Source organism: Petaurus breviceps, unplaced genomic scaffold (genome assembly GCF_028583685.1).
Source record: "Petaurus breviceps papuanus isolate PSGF00001 unplaced genomic scaffold, PetGlider_PUasm1.0 400, whole genome shotgun sequence".
Lineage (NCBI taxonomy): Eukaryota > Metazoa > Chordata > Mammalia > Diprotodontia > Petauridae > Petaurus > Petaurus breviceps.
Window position 1 is genome coordinate 4,207,746 of NW_027186316.1, and position 17,417 is coordinate 4,225,162.

Here is a 17,417-nt window from a genome sequence, read left to right on the forward strand (position 1 = left end):
CCTTCCTTCCTTCCTTCCTTCCTTCCTTCCTTCCTTCCTTCCTTCCTCCTGATGATCATTTATTATTACAATTTCAATGAAAGCTAATTCAATGACCAACATAACAATAATAATAAGACTTCCCTAGTCTGGGACAATTGGGATTCCTAGATAGAAGAAAGAATAGAAACTACTCACCACCTCCCACCTCTGCTTCCCATATTCTTTACCTGAGGGCCCAGTAAACAATAGATTATTTTGCTTGGTACTTTTGTTGGCCCTACCCACTTCCTTATGCAGTGATCTTACCTTTCATTCTTTTTTTTTCAGGGAGAGAGAGGACTTCCAGGTTTGGAAGGCCACCCAGGTTTACCTGGATTTCCTGGAGCAGAAGGACCTCCTGGACCTCCAGGCCGAAAGGTAAGTAACAAGCAACTGATTTGTAGCATCAGTTGGTCTAATGTTATCAGTGGTTATAGCTAGGGCGAGCTACTAAACTCCTCCTCCTCCTCCTCCTCTTCTTCTTCTTCTTCCTCCTCCTCCTCCTCCTCCTCCTCCTCCTCTATTTCCATCCATCCATGCAGCTAGGTGGCACTGCAGTGCATAGAGCGCCAGGCCTGGAGTCAAGAAGACTCATCTCCATGAGTTCAAATCCAACCTCAGACACTTACTAACTGTGTGACCCTGGGTAAGTCACATCACCCTGTTTACCTCAGTTTCCTCATCTGTAAAATGAGCTGGAGAAGGAAATGGCAAACCACTCCAGTATTTTTGCCAAGAAACCCCAAATGGGGTCATGAAGAGTTGGACATGACTGAAAAATGACTCAACAACAACAATCCATCCATTCATCCATCTATCCAGTTTTATTGATGCCTTCTATTTTTTACATCACAGTCATTTCCCTGTATAACTTCACATTTTTTTTCTCTCCCTGCCCCAGTCACAAGGAATTACAGATTATGAACAGAACCCAGAATACTTCCACAGTTTCTATGGGGCTAGGAAAGAAAGAAGTATTTCTTTGTGTATAGATTGTTGGTTAAAATCCATTCTGACCATGGTAGACTTTGAAAGAAAACCACTTAAAATGATGTCATCATGGCCAGAAATCAGGGAGCCCCACAGCCCAAGTGATTAAGATTCCCAGTGCTATATGTGCTGGAGACTCTGAGGCCTGAAGAAAAGCCAACATGTGGTACTTCCAGTGACTTATGCCATGCTCAGTGAGATTTAAAGCAAGTGCCATATCTACCTGTTGACCGGTGCTTTGCATTCTCAGGAAGAAGAAAATCTGATTGGCAGAAGGAGGTCTACTGCCCAGCTGTACCCTGATCCTAGAAAGGCTTTGATTGAAAGAAGTGATAATACGATGGCTAGATTTGAGGTCAAGATATCAGTAAAGTTTTGTTAAGGAATCTTGATATTCATGAAACATAACAAGATAGTGGACTGATGGAAAGGCACCCCATGCCAAGCATGGCTGATGGACAACTTCTTAGCCTTCAGGATAGGCCCAGAGGATTTTCAGAGCCCCGTAGAGAATATCCACATACTGCCTGTTGGAGAGTCAGGCAAAGTCTCTGGTGAGCAAAGGAAAAGCAGTAATGGAAAATTAACCGTGGAGCCTCTTGGGAGGAAGAGCCTAATTGCCAGTTGCTGAGGGACTGTTCTAGCTTGATATATAGCTAGGATGACTGTAACTCAGATGAGGAAGGGGTATGAGTCCTGGAACCCTTAGAGAGACTTGCTAAGTCTTTTTTGTTCTCAGAGGGACATCATGTTCAGACAGGAAGGAAGGGTTAAATCTCAAGGTAGTTCTTTTTCAATGGAATACTCAAGCTGTAGGCATACCTAGAGAACCAGGGAGAATCCCAAGAGCCTGGAGCTAAGTATAGAATTGCTTAGACCATCCATCCAGGGCTTGGTATTGGGGCTCTAGATGAAGAATTCTATACTACTGGTCAGCCTCTGCCATTCATGAGTTCCTAGAAATACTGGCCTATTTGACCTATGACCTAGCTTGCCAATAATGCTTTATGAGAAAGGGGAGAAGTGATTGGTTACCCATCTAGGCTCATGATACCCAGTGTAGGAACATATGAAACATGTGCTTTGTATGTAGCTGCGACATATATGACACATGGGACATGACCTATGTGTTTACTGTACAGTGTTTTTATGTCCGCATTCCTCTCTTTGTCTGCTTCCTTCTGATGGCATGTTACATTTCACGTGTTCTGTTGCTCTATGTGTATATAGTATGTATCTTCTTTTGACCATTCTAAATAACACATGATGGCTGCTATGTGTCGTGTCGGTGGCATGTACTCACAGGAGCTGCATGTGTTCCCAGTGTGAATGAATTAGGTTTATGCATGTGTATAATGCCTTGAATGTGGGTGATAATAATCTTCAACAGTTACAAGCTAAATGAGAATGCACACAAATGTTTATATACATGTATGTACATGTGCACATCTATGTATGTCTGTATGGATGCATGCATATATATGTATATCCATGCATTTGCCAGGGACTTTCATGGAAGAAGGAAAATGTAGCACCACTTTTGCTCTGTCTGGCCCTTCTCCCACTGCATAGAGGGATGGGGCTTTTGGCTCAGTAGGGGAGCAGGAAGGTAAGTGATGAGACAAGGGAATAGAGAGAACCATGGACCTCCACAATCCCGCCTTCCTCTCAGGGTTGTCGTGAGGATCAAATGAAATAATATTTGTAAAATGCCCAGCACATTTAATGTTGTTGCTGTTGTTTTTCAGTCATGTTCAGTGCTTTGTGACTCCATTTGGGGTTTTCTTGGCAAAGATACTGGAGTGGTTTGCCATTTGCTTCCCCAGCACGTTTTACAGATGATGAAACGGAGGCAAATAGAGTAAAATGACTTACCCAGGTTCACACAGGTAGTAAGTCTCTGAAGCTAGATTTGAACACACAAAAATGAGTTTTCCTGACTCCAGGCCTGAAATGTACTCTATCCACTGTAGCGCCACCTAGTGGCCTGCCTGGCACATAGTAGGTATTTAATAAATAGATGTTAGCTATCATTATTGTTATTGTTGTTATTATTGTTTGGTTCCAGAGTTCTTGCAGAATGAGTCTTCACCCAGTGATTGGCTGGCACTGCGGAATGCAGTCAAGTATTGATTTCAAACCAGTTTAATGTCTATTCTCCTTTGCCTACTGGCAGGAATTCAGGCCAGAGAACACTAAAGAAACTGAACTGTGCACTTGCTAGGGTTGTTGGGATCAGAAGAGTTTGTCTGGGAACTCCTGAGGTCAAGGAGTCTGGTGGATGCCTGGCCACTCAAATATCTGCTGGTTTGTTGATTGTTTTTGTTGGCCCTATGGTTAAGCATGTTTGCTTCTGTAGGGAGTGACTCCTTTATAACAAGGTCACATGTCTAGGGCTAGGTTTCCCTTGACAAGGTCAAAGAGGAGCTGATTCTGAGTCATACCGTCTAGATTAAGGTCCACAGACCCAAGAGAGAGTTCAGGGCATCAGTGAACTTATATGGGAAAAATAAATGACTTCTTTATTTCCTTAGTTAGTTCTGTGTGTTTTATTTTAGGCATTTAAAAACACAATTCTGACATGGGATCCCTAGACTTCCCCAGTGGGGAGGAGCCCAGGACACAGAACCCCTGGTATAGATAGTGTGACAGCTTCAGCACTCCGCAGAGAGGCCAAGCTGAGGGAAGGAGGGTCAGCTACTCTCAAAATAGCACAGGGAGCTTAGCCCTCACTCATCATCTGTGCCCCATGGGGTCAGGGCACACTCACCCTGGGGCATGGGTATGGGCACATTGATGCTCTGTTGAATAAGATTGGGATAGTAGCCAGAAGTATGACCTGCCACGAGGCCTAGGCCTAAAAGAAAAAAAAACAGCTCACTGATTGGGTCAGCTCACTTATCAATAGGTGTCCTCCCTCTCACCTGCAGGAAGAAAGAAACAGGTTTTGTGGAACCAGTGTTATTAGGTCTCCACTGTTAGTAGTCTTCCCAAGGGAAGTCAAAGAATGGAAATTCCTCTGTGTAAGAAATATTTATTTATATGGTAGCAAATCACTGGAACCACCATGGCAGAGGAACAAAATTATCAGGGCCCAAAAAACACCATGCATAACGGATACAATAATGTCAACAAAAAGAACAATAAAAGGAAATCTAAAGCTAACACATTGTAATTAATAATGACCAATTTTGACCTTAGAGAAGAAATGCAGAAATGCAGCACTCTCCTTTTTGTTGGGCAGGTTGGAAACTATGGGTGTGGAGTGTTGCATATCTAGTCAGCTCCAGTCTTATTGTAGCTGCTAGAGGAGTGGGTGCTAGGCAGGAATATCCTGGAATGAATGTTACTTCAACTAGAAAGCATCACTAAAACTTTTTTTTAAAAAATGAATGGGAGGTCAGGAAGTGCACCTGAGTTGATAACACCTCCCCAGACATGAAAGGGAAAAAAGAAAGATAGGCTAATAGCATAAGGAGATGGAAGAGTTCCATGAAGTAGGGTTTTGTTTATTTGTTTGTTTTTTGAGACTGGGGAGATCTGGGAATATTTGTAGATTACAGGGAAGGAGTTCGTGGATAAGGGAGACAGTGAAGATGACAAAGAGACAGAGGGTGATGGAAGCAGCAAGCTGTTGGAGGAAATGAGATTGAGGGTATATGTAGAGGGGGTTGACCTTGGCAAATGGAAAGGCCACTTCCTCATGTGAGATTGAAAACAAAACCTAAAAGTGGGTAAGTATAAGCCATCAATCAGTAGGATGAATGAAATTATATTAAAAAGCAAAAACCCATGGAAAATCAAATTAACAATTCCAAAATAAGCATAAAAATCTGAAAAGAGTGGAAAAATGAAAAATACAAAGATCTTTTAGGGTGATAAAAATAAAGAGCTGTTTTTTTCAAAGACAAAAAAATCAACAAATCATTAGTGTGTTTTTTTTAAATGGGAAAATCAAATTGTAAAAATTTTAAAAATGAACAGATTCACCAAGAAATGGACCGAGGAGGCTGATCCAAAATTGCTATACATAAGTGTATGCCAGCAGAAGTGAGAAGTAAAAGAAAATGGATGATTTCCTTTAAAAATATAAAAAACACAGAAATCAACAACAAAAGAAATTGAATGCAAGTTTCCAGCATTCCTTGACAAGGCAGCTCATTGCTAGGCTTTCAGCCTGGGGGAAAACAGTATGTTTTCCTTAAGCAAATTAACCAAGCTTTACAGCTTCGTCATTCCCAATTAGAACATCAGTGATCAGAGACCTTCCTGGGAAATCATCTCTAACAATTTTGTGGCATTTTGCAGGGTGATGATGGTGCTCCTGGGCCAGTGGGCCCGAAGGGAATCAGGGTAAGTCAAATGATAGTTATAGAATGTCATATTTGAGGTGCCTTACTAGCTGATTCCAAAGGAAGGTAAGTGAATTGCATCCAGTAGACCATAACAGAACATACTGAAATGCGTTGCCAGTGGGAGAATAATTTCTTTTAAATGCTAAATTAAAAAGTAGGTGCAGATTTCAAGTTGTCCTAAGCAATTCTTTTACATTTAGAGAGCTACTGTTATTTTTCTAAAACACAGTTTATTTCCTGAATGTCTATTTCAACAAATTGATGTGATTGGAAAAAGTTTATAAAAAAATTTGATGTCAGAAAATGTTGGATTTTAATTATGTTCCAGCTATAACATTCCTTTTAGTCAGTGGTCAGGGACAAATTTATCAAACTGTTTGTCTTAACATCAAATTTTACCTATTTCTGGAAATAATGGAACAATAGAACTGCCTTTCCTCCTTAGCTAAAAGCTGACTTGATTTCTATCAGTCAATTTATTAACCTCTTGCACTGTGCCAGGCTCTGACTATAGAGATCATGAAACTGTCCCTGCCCTCAAGGATCTTATGTTCTATGGGGGAGACATCATGCCCATACACTAGTGATGTGGTTAAGAGGTGCTAGGAACCCCGAAGTGTAAGGGTACAGGGTGGGTCTGCTTGAGTGGTCAAACTCAAGCTTTCTTTCAGTTCAAGTAGTGAGTTTATTATGACACAGGTTGGGTGGGCACAATTCCTAGTGAATCTGTGGCATTTGTGACGCCAATTTAGGCAGGTCAGATTCTAAGAATCTGCACAATTTAATGGGGGTGAGATTGGTATTTTTGTACTGAAAGACTGTGGGCAGGTCTGGATGGGATCTAGTAGTGTCAAGTAAGCTAATTAAGTAATCAATATGGGCTGGGGTGGGCCAGAAGCCTCAGTAGAACCCCAGGGACTGGGGTCCTGAAGTTTGTGGAAAAGTTCAGAGGCTTTTCCTTTTAGGGATCCAGTGCAAATCCCATCCCCCATCATTAGTACATACAGAATAGATAAAAGGCAATTTCAGAGATAAATAAATACAAGACAATTTGGGGGGAAAGGAGGGACAGAATAAAATCCATAGCTGGTTAAGATTGATTTATGTGACTGGTTTTCTGAGCCAGATAGCAGCCCTTAAGAGTTTCTGACACACTTGCACAAAACATTTGTGGTTGGAAGGGTAGATGTCAGCCTTCTTTTCTTTTTTGTAACAGATTGGATCTCCAGATCATGCCCAGGCTGCATGTACAATGATCACTAACAGGCCTGATGCCACTACTGATTGGCATAAGAGCTTTGACCTGCTCCACTTATGACCTGGGCTAGTTTGCCCCTCCCCTACAGGCAACCTGGTAGCTCCCTGCTCCTCCAGCCTCAGTCATTATGTTGGTGCCAGATTTGGTGTGGACACCTGATTGGCGAGCTTCAAAACTCTTGAGCTCAGTTGATCCGCCAGCCTCAGCCTCCTCATAGCAGGCTTATTCTGGAAACTCAGGGCTCAGAGAGATTGTGTTTGGCTAGTGACAGACATGAGGCAGCTAAGTGGCACAGAAGACAGAGTGCTAGGTCTGGAGTCAAAAGAACCTGAGTTCAAATCCAGCCTCAGACATGTCATAGCTGTGTGACCCTGGCCAAGTCACTGCACCTTGTTTGCTTCATTTCCTCATCTGTAGAATGAGCTGGAGAAAGAAATGGCAAACCACTTCTGTCTTTGTCAAGGAAAACCCCAGATGTGGTCACAATGAGTTAGATACAACAGACATGGGAATATTCTGGGTGGTGCCTTACTCAGGTCAATCCAGTGTTTCTGATTTAGGATTGGAATAAAATGAGGCATTTGTAGACCATTGAGGATGGTTTCCTTATTCTTTTGATGAATACCTAGCCTATGTGGCAGGGTCCTTCCAGTCCTGGGTTCCCAATCAGATTAGCAGTAGATGTTGCTACTACCACAGGGAGCAAAGCTTGAGCAGTAATTATCTTTTTTTTTGCTTTTGGAGGGCAGTTGGGGTTAAGTGACTTCCCCAAGGTCACACGGCTAGGTTTGTGTGTGTGTGTGTGTGTGTGTGTGTGTGTTAAGTATCTGAGGCCAGATTTGAACTCAGGTCCTCCTGACTCCAGGGCCAGTGCTCTATTCTCTGCGCCACCTAGCCACCCCAAGTAATTATCTTTAAAACAACATCAACAACCCCAAATAAGGAATGTTCCTCCCCACCTATGTGCTCTCTCTGCCATTGCTCTATGACCTCCTAGTCTCCATTGTCATTACCCCTTTCAGGATTCTGACATCACTGAGAGTCTGGAGCCTGAGGACCCAGGGGGAGACTGGTCCTGGAAGAATAGATAATATTTCAGAGAAATAAGTAAGGTTGGGGTTTGAGCTCTCTGCAGCCAGGCATCCTCAGAGTTGCCCTCTGGCATCCACTGGTCTCTGTTGGAAAACTGTTTAATTCAAGGACAAACCCTAACAGATAGCCTCAGAAAAAGAGTCTACTAGAATCATTGTTTTTTTTTTTCCATAACAATTTGAGTTAGGGGCCTCTTCTCTCTTCCATAGACCATGATAAGAACCTCTTAATGCATTTCTCTGTCTCAAGTCACCAGACAGTGGAAATATATTTGGAGTCAAAGGGCCTTAGTTTGAATCCTGCCCTCTGCTACTTACTGTCTGCATGAAGTTAGGTAAAGCATCTTGCCTCTGTGGACTTCAGTTTACTCCTCTGTAAAATGCTGGCTTGGACTAGCTGACCTCTAAATCTAGGGGCCTTTCGAATCTGAACTGTGTGCAACTGCCAAAGTGATAGGTACTAACCTACTCAGGAAACTCTAGCGGCTTCCCTTTGCATGTAGAATCAAATATCAACTCCTCTGTTCAAAATCCAAAGCGCGTCCCAGCCTGGCTCCCCTTTTGTGCTCTCTGGCCTTTGGCCAAACTGTTCTCCTTGCTTTTCCTCATCATTTCCTGTCTCCATGCCTTTGCCCAGACTGGCCGCCATCCCCACTTCTCCTAATCTTGCTTTCTAGCTCCTTCCTACCTTAGGCCTCCCCAGTTTCCCCAGATACTAGGGTCTAAATTGCTTTGGGTGTGCTTGGTATCCCAAAGGACAAAACAGTGCTTTTAGGAATCTTCTTACATTAGTTCATGATGTCTCCCTTGTTACAATGTCAGCCCCTCCCGGGTAGAGACCAGTTCCTTTTTAGCATTGAGCACCCAGCACCCAGAACAATGCCTGGCACTTGCTTAATAAATGCTTATTGATCTATAGATTTCTGTAGAAGACTTTCATTAGCCAAATACCTTCTTGGGCATTTTCATTTCTGCCCCTTCCATGTAAGCTGCTGGCATTCCCTAAGACTCCTCACTCTCCCCCGCCCTATTTAGCCTATCAGTTGCCTCGTCTTGCAATTTCTTTCTTTGTAACATCTCTTGTCTGTGACCCCTTCTCTCCACTCAGACAACTACCACTTTAATTCAGGCCCTCATCACCCCTTGCCTTGATTGTTGCAGCAGCCCCCTAATTGGTCTCTGCACCTCAAGTCTCTCATCACTCCAATCCATCCTCAAAACTGCCAGAGTGATTTTCCTCAAGCACCCATCTGACCATGTGACTCTCCTGCTTCCCGAATTCCAGTGACTGCCTAGCCATTTTAAGATAAAGTAGAAACTCCTTTGTTTAGTTTTGAAAGCCTTTTACCACTTCTCCCTGGCCTACTTTTCTGTCTCTCTGGACACAACTTCCCTTCCTGAACTCCATCGTCTAACTGAACCGGACTTTTTTGGCAGTCATTACCCAGGTTGCGCCATCTCCTGTCTCCTTTGCTCTGGTGGTCCCCCACCCCCGGGGGACACATCTTGGACCCCGCTTTCCCCACGAAGCCATTCCTCACACTTTCCAATTGCTCAGTGCTCTCCCTCCCAAACGACCTTGTATTTAACGACATGGTATTTGTTTATGTGTGCTTATGATCTTCCCCATTAGGATGGCAGCTCCCTAAGAGTGGGGATTGTTTCATTCTTTGTTACTTGTATTCCTGGCACTTAGCACATTGGCCCATGGAAGACAAGTGAGTGATACACACTTGTTGGTTTGATTGATTGACTGTCTAAATGTTACCATTTACTGCAGCACTTTAATGGCAGAGCAGACATATCTAACCACCCATTTGCCTGTTCCCACTAGACTAAATGGCACTAGAACCCTCCCAAAATACCTTTCCATCTAGAACTAGGTTCTAGAAGGCTGGGCTCTGGAGAGAATTTGAATGAGCAGTAATTTTTTTGGGGAAGGCATAGAATCTCATTTCAAGTTTAAATTTCAAGTTTTTAAGAAGCCATCTGATACGTGTTACTTGGCAGTATGGGTGAGTCAGTTACCCTTTCTGTGCCTCAGTTTCTCCCTTTGCAAAATGAGGAGGTTGGGTTGGATGACTTTTTAGGGTTCTTTCCAGTTCCAGATCTCAAATCCTATGTCCTATGTGGGCCTTCAGATAAATAGTTTTACCTTCCTGGGCTAAAGGCTCCCCATCTCTAAAATAGAAATATTAGCTCAGATGGCCTTGGGACTTTCAAGATCTAAATCCATGGTAATTAACGGGATTCATGAAACACTGTGTTTCTTCTCCTAGGGACCCCCTGGACTTCCTGGATTTCCAGGGACACCAGGTCTTCCTGTAAGTAGGATTCAATTTTTTCATTATTTTTTTTATGGATTTTATTGTTTTTGTGATTATTTTTGGAGAATATTCTTTCCTGGAGATTATTGTTATAGATAAAATGTTCTGTTCTCCCTTACAAGGGAATTCCAGGCCATGATGGAGCCCCAGGACCTCAGGGCATCCCAGGGTGCAATGGGACAAAGGTGAGTCTAATTTGACCTTGCCTTGGTAATATATTTTCTAGTCTTAAAATTCTAAGGAGAATCAGCGAGCCTTGGGGTAGTGGGGCAGCTACTTATCCAGAGCACCTGGGATTGACTATAGTCATGTGAATATGTAAGTTTCTCCAAGTTTCCTTAAGAAGTCTGATTAGAGGAGTGGCTAGATGGTGCAGTGAATAGAGCACTGGCCCTGGAGTCAGGAGGATCTGAGTTCAAATGCAGCCTCAGACACTTAACACAAAAACTAGCCGTGTGACTTTGGGCAAGTCACTTAACCCTAACTGCCCTGCCTTCCCCCCTCCAAAAAAAAAAGGCAAAAATAATTTTTTTAATTATAAAAAAAGAAGTCTGATTAGAAGGAGGTTGGGCAAAAGTTAATCCTATGATGTCATACATATGCAGCTACCAAGAAACAGAATCCAGAGGAGAATTCAGCTCTTTTGAGGCCAGAGCCAACCTTCCCAGTACCTTCTGCTGCAGTGCTAGTGATGAATCATTCAGTCAGTAAGAGACTTTTAAACCACCTACTCTGTGCCAAACATCCTACTAGATGCCTTGGATGCAAATACAGAAGGGGAACAGATCCTGCTCTCAAGAAGCTTATATTCTAGTAGGAGAGACAGCATCAACATATATGAGAATATAGACTGAAAAAATTATTGTTTTTCATTGTATCTGATTCTTTATGATCCCACTTGGGGTTTTCTTGGTAAAGATCCTAGAGTGGTTTGCCATTCTCTTCTCCAGCTCATTTGACAGATGAGGAAACTGAGGTAAAGAGTGAAGTGACTTACCCATGGTCACATAACTAGTAAATGTCTGAGGCTAGATTTGAACTCAGGAAGATGAGTCTTCCTGACTCCAGGCCTGGTGCTCTGTCCACTGCACCAACACCTAGCAGCCCTGAAAAAATACAGGGTGATTTGAATGGAGGAGGGAAGTCATCAGCAGCTAAGGAGAACAGGAAAGGCCATATGGAGATGATGGAACTTGAACTGAGTCTTGAAGAAATTTAGGGATTCCAGGAGATGGAATTGAGGAGGAAGTGCCTTCTAGGCATGAGAGACAAAGGCATGGAGGTGGGAGATGGAGCTTTGTGAGAAATAGCAAGGTGGCCAAGTTTGGCTTGACTATAGAGTATGTGAAAGAGGGTAAAATGTAATGAACCTGAAAAGGCCCATTATACATTAAAAGCTCTTCTATTATACATTAAAGCCAGCCCCACACTTCGTTAACCAAGTTGCAGTTAACATAAGTGTTTGAAAGGAATAAAATAGAACTTTTTTATTAGCAGATAAAATTCTAATTCAAAGTGTCCTTCCAACCTCTTCAGAGCCCACGTTCAATTTTTTCCTCAGTCATCAAAGGTTTAGTTATATTTTTTTAAGTATCAATCTCTTTTATTTTTACATTTTCTTCATTTCTTTTCTTTGTAGTTGGGATTTAAGGAACAAAAAAGCAGGCATATGCAAAATAGAACAGAAAAGATGATTACATTTAAAGTCACAAATCTCTGTTATGGAGAGCTTGCTTTAAAAAAAAAAGTTTATCATAAATTCAATCTGTTACTTTCGAAGCTGGCCAGCTTGTCTGTTTCTCTCCAAACTGCCTTCCTTCTGTTCTCTTCTCTGCATTTTTTAAAGTGTTTCCATGAACATCTTTTGTTTCTTTTTTTTGTTTGTTTTCTCTCTCAGCATCGGCTAGCCTCCACCCTTCCCTATCCCTCTCCCCAAATAAAGAAATCAAAACACCGTCCTTTTAACTGCTAAACATAGTCAAACAAACCAATTCTGCACATTTGCGGGGTCCAAAAATGTTCGTATCATGCTGATCCTTTTATTTCCCCTTCATTTCTGAATATATCCCTCTCCCTTTCCCTCCCCAATGAGCTGTCTGTTGTAACCAACAATAAAAAGAGATTCCCCCCCTGAAAAAAAATCAGCTTTTCACAGTCAACCCCCAGAGCAATCAAATTGGAATATACCATGTTCCACCCTTACAATTCCCCATCCGTGCATAAAGCCTGCAACTGCTGTGATGAGTAAGGCGTAAAATCCATTTTCCAAGGAATGCAGAGGTGTAGAGGTGGGCCTTGAAGGATGTGAAAGATCACCTTATCTAACATCCTTTTGGGCCATCTTGGGATGGTGATAGGCACACTATATCTTCCACTTATCCTAGTGTTAGAATTCTTTTTTTCCCTTATGAAATCATGTTTTCTTTTCTTTCTTTTTTTTTTTTTTGCCTTTTTTGGAGGGGGGAGGGCAGGGCAATTGGGGGTAAGTGACTTGTCCAAGGTCACACGGCTAGTAAGTGTTAAGTGTCTGAGGCCAAATTTGAACTCAGTTCTGTTGCGGGCGTTTGCCCTCACAACAGATCTAGACGACTAGCCCCACGGCCCTCTCACTTACCCATCCCGGGTCTTCGGTCGTCACCGGCCCCTCACGGGGAAAAAACACCAGACAGAAGGCGGAGGAGTGAAGCGGGGTGGTTTATTCTTCAACAGTTACATGGCGGAGAGAGAGAGAGAGAGAGAGCGCCCTCTCACACAAGAAAATATATAGCGAATCCGAGCCAATCACATCGCAGTTTTACATTTATGGCCTCATATGGTGATCACCTCATGGCCTTATATGGAGATCACCCCATCAAACTTATGCATATTCATTTAAGCAACCATGGCACTGCCCATAAACCCCTCCCCCTCCCCCATCACAGTTCTTCCTGACTCCAGGGCCAGTGCTCTCTAGCGTCACCTAGTTGCCCCCACACATTGTGTTTTATGTGTTTTGAAGGGTCACCGTTTCAAGCAAAAGCTAGCAGTTCCTATGCATAGTTTGTGTGAAAAGTCCAAAATTGGCCACAATTTTAAAGAAACTTAGTGTGCCTGTTAGGGGGCAGCTAGATAGTTTGAAAGATAGATAGCGCTGGGCCTAGAGTCAGGAAGACCTGAGTTCAGTCTACTCTCACTTACTATTTGTGTGACCCTGGGCAAGTCACTTAACCTTTGTTTGTCTTAATCTATTAGAGAAGGAAATGGTGAACTATTCCAGTATCTTTGCCAAGAAAATGCCCTGGGAAACATTGGTGTGCTGTGGTCCATGGGATCACATAGAGAACAACAAGTGTGCCCATTATGGGTACCCAGGAAGGCAAGGTCTTTGTTTCTTTGTTAGACTTCCAGGGCATACATACCTGAGAGGGATTAATTTCTTCTAAGAGGGATAGATTTAGAAATAATAATTGTAGCTACCATTTATACAGCATGTTAAGATTTGCAAAGCACTTTTTATGTATTTGTTTGACCCTTACAGCAACTCTGCAAGGTAGGTACTATTATCACCACCCCTCCAGTTTTACAGATGGGGAAACTGAGGCTGAGAGAGGTTAAAGTGACCTGCCCAGAATGACACAGTTTGTAAATTTCTAAGGGAGGATTCAAACTCAGGTTTTCCAGACTTTTGTCTGGCACTTTATCCACTATGAATATTGTAGCATTCAAGAAACTAAGAGCTCCAACATTATCATCTCCATGCTGCAGTCAGCATTGTCTACCAGGCCCTCCTCCTGGATTTTCTTTTCCTCCTTTGACAGAAGTGATATTTCTCCCTTCTGGGTCTCCTCCTTCTCTGTCCCCTTTGCTGGATCACTCATCCTTCATGTCCCACCTGCTACGAGCAACTGTATACAAGGGCTCTGGCCTGGGCCTTCTTCTTGTCTTTCTTTACCCTTCGTCCTTTCATCAGTAACCATGAGTACAAGGATCATGTCTATGCAAGATGGTGCCGAAATCTCTCTGTCTAGACCTCCTCCCTCTGTAGAGTTCTTATCTCCCATTGTATATCCCACAGACATCTTCTACTTGGTGTGTCCCAAGCAGAAATAGGCTTCCCTACCAAGTCTGGCCTTCCTCCCACGTTCTCTCTTTCTCTCCAGGCCTTTGGTCACTCCTTATTGTTACTATAATGAAACACAGACTCCCCTGTTTGGTATTTGAAGCCCTTCATATTCAGGCCCCATTCTATTTTTCCCATACTAATTTCACATTACTTCCCCTTACTCCTTTTACATTATATTCCAACTGGTCTATTTACCATTCCTGGTATACAGTATCCCATCTCCAGGCCTTTGTGCATGGACCATTCCCCATGCCTGGAATGTTCTCCCTCTTCCCCTCTGCTTCTTGGAATCTATGGTGCCTTTCTAGACTCAACTCAAATGTTACCCCAACACAAGGCCTTTTCTGATCCACTATCTACTGTTTGCTAGTGTTTGCCCCTGCCCCTTAAAGTACTTTGTACGTATTTTGTGATTATATATATACAGGTTCTCTTCCTTTCCAGTGTAAGCTCCTTGAGGGCAGGGACTGTCAGATTCTTGACTGTTTCCCCAGTTCTTATCGATCAATTAAGCAAGCACTTATTAAGTATCTGCTGCATGTCAGGCTCTGTGTTGGACACTGAGGAATACAAAGACAGAAAGGGAACAGCCCTGCCCTCAAGGATCTTATGTTCATCAGAGCAGATAAGACATGCCCATAGAGGTATATCCAAAATATGTACAAGGTTAATCTTGGTGAGGCCCTAGCAGTTGGGGGAGGGCATCCAAAAAAAGGAACTGAACCTGGAAGTGTGCTAGGGATGCCAGGAAGTGGAGGTTAGGACAGAGAACATCCAGAAGGGGGGTGGACAGGCCAGGCAAAGGTTTGGAGGTGGGAGATGAAATATCCTTGTACATAGTAGGCCCTTAACGAATACTTGTCGGATTGCATTCTTGATTGTTTCTCCCCTGTGCTTTCTAAACTGGCTATGTAGGCTAACTTTTGACAATGATGTGTAAACCACTGGGGCTGAGTTTGGAGTTGCTAAAATGATTCTCATTGGTGATAATAGTTCCCCCCTCCTGCCTCAAGGGAATAAAAAACAACCCAAGGAAAGAAACTCATGCTCACCCAAGTGTTTCCCTAACCCAGGGGTGGGGGAACCTGCAACCTCAAGGTCACGTGTGGCCCTCTAGCTCCTCAGGAGCAGTCCTTTGACTGACTCCCAGCTTCACAGAACAAATCCCCTTAATAAAAGGATTTGTTCTGTCAAACTTGGACTCAGTCAAAGGGCCAAGCTCAAGGACCAAGAAGGTCACACGTGGCCTTGAGGCTGCAGGTTCCCAACCCCTGCCATAACCGTTATAAATTGGAAGGTGATTATGGGTATGAGTGAGAAGGGAGCTGTATGCAGAGTAAACAGAGGAGCTAAGAAAGATGCCTTCTGTCTTTCTGCTGGAGGTTGATCAGAAGGGATGAGGGTTTAGTGAACAGGGCTAAGTAGGGCCCCTTTTGAATAATGAATGGAGAGGGAATAAGGAAGTGATAAGCTTGGACAGAAGGCAACTGATAAGTGAGGTCAGGCTTGTGATTAATTAGTGGCCAGTCAGGTTCTGAAAAATATGCCTATCTTCTGACTTTTTCAAAAGTCTTTTAGAGAAGCAGTTTAGACCATAACTTTCAAAAACTTGTATATTCACAAAGTCACTTTATATTTTTGATTCTAAGTATGCTTTTTTATTCATTTGTTCATTCGTTCGTTCATTTATTCATTTGTTTGTTTATTCCTTCTCCCACCCTCTTTTTCTTTCCCATCTAGGGAGAACATGGATTCCCAGGCATTCCTGGTGTTCCAGGTTTACCAGGTCCCCCAGTAAGTTACAGGTGTTGGATTTGAATAGTAAAAAACTGCATTAGAATCAGTGAAGATGCTGGGGTTGGGAGAGGAAAGGAAACTGGTCTCTTGGCTCACTGAAATGTAGAAGGGGGGGTGGCATGTGGGGAACTAAGAAATTGGACAAAGATTGGGAAGAATCCACAAATGGAGAATCATGACAGGCTTCCCTGCAAAACTTGAATGGATTTTCAAATATCACAGTCATAGGTCTCAAGCTGGAAAGGACCTTAGAGGCCATCTAAATAACTTCCCTGTTTGACAGATAGGAAAACTGAGGCCCAGGGAGATGGAGTGACATCAGATCAGAGGATTCTAGCCCTAGAACTGTGAGGAGCTTCAGAGGCCATCTAGTATGGCCTCCTCATTTTACAGAGGAGGAAACTGAAGCCCAGGGAGGGGAAGGAACTTGTTTAAAACCACAGATAGGATCCAAGTACTCCAGAGGTTCTGAAGCTTTGTTGTCCTATATGGACCCTTTTGGTGGTCTGAAGCCTAGAAATTCTTTCTCAGAATGAATGTGTTTTAAATGCAAAAAATCAAACACAAGACTGCAAAGGAAACCAATTATGTTGAAATACAGTTATCAAAATATGAGAAAAAAAAGTTTACAGAACACAGGTTAAGAATCTCTGGTCAATTCCAACCCCCTTCTTTTACAGAGAGGGAAACTGAGGCCCAGGGAGGGGAAGGGGATAATCCAAGGTCACATAGAGGATCCACGCTCTAGAGTTGGAAGAGACCTCAGGGCCCATCTAGTCCAAGCCTCTTACTTTACAGAGGGGGAAACTGAGGCTCAGGGAGGGGAATGCATTGATCCAAGGTCACACAGAGGATTTTTGCTCTAGAGCTGGAAGGGACCTCAGGGCCCATCTAGTCCAAGCCTCTTACTTTACAGAGGGGGAAACTGAGGCACAGGGAAGGGAATGCACTGATCCAAGGTCACAAAGGGAATGAAAGTCAGATGCAAGATCTTAGTAGTAGAAATTAGATTGTGTTTTCAGATATAATGACCTCCTGGTTCCACTACTGTTGGAATAAATTTCATCTGTGGTACATTGGCTCTGCAGGCTTTTAGGGGAATGTTACAATATAGTCTGCTGATTTTTTTTTCCTCTTTCTCTTCCACACAGGGTCCTCCTGGGATCCCAGGGATGAAGGTGAGCATTTTACACTAATCCAGCTTTGGGGCATTTTTAGAGGAGTCAGGATGTTTACACCCAATAGCAAGGCCATGGGAACCCTGAGAATGTGAAGCTTTGCCATTGTTTCTTAATATTATGTTATTGTCTCCATCCCCTTTTTGACACCCTAGCGGTCTCAGTCTCTAGTCCCTGGCTTTGGTTGATAAAGCAGCCCTGTCTTCGGTGACATTTAAAAGGGAGCTTGGATACTCAGATCATTTCATTCCAGACCATTGCCAATTTAGAGATATTTACAAGGGCCTTGTGTTTATGG

General features: G+C 43.0%; 1 protein-coding gene across 1 annotated transcript in view; it reads left to right on the forward strand.

Moving 5' to 3' along the window:
- Positions 1-17,417, forward strand: part of COL4A5 (collagen type IV alpha 5 chain) — a 211,520-nt gene that overhangs the window by 42,727 nt on the left and 151,376 nt on the right. Inside the window, exons 3-8 of the mRNA XM_069100381.1 lie at positions 310-399; positions 5,320-5,364; positions 9,995-10,039; positions 10,165-10,227; positions 15,885-15,938; positions 17,093-17,119. Coding sequence (XP_068956482.1) covers positions 310-399; positions 5,320-5,364; positions 9,995-10,039; positions 10,165-10,227; positions 15,885-15,938; positions 17,093-17,119 — 324 coding nt within the window. The remainder of the gene's footprint in view (positions 1-309; positions 400-5,319; positions 5,365-9,994; positions 10,040-10,164; positions 10,228-15,884; positions 15,939-17,092; positions 17,120-17,417) is intronic.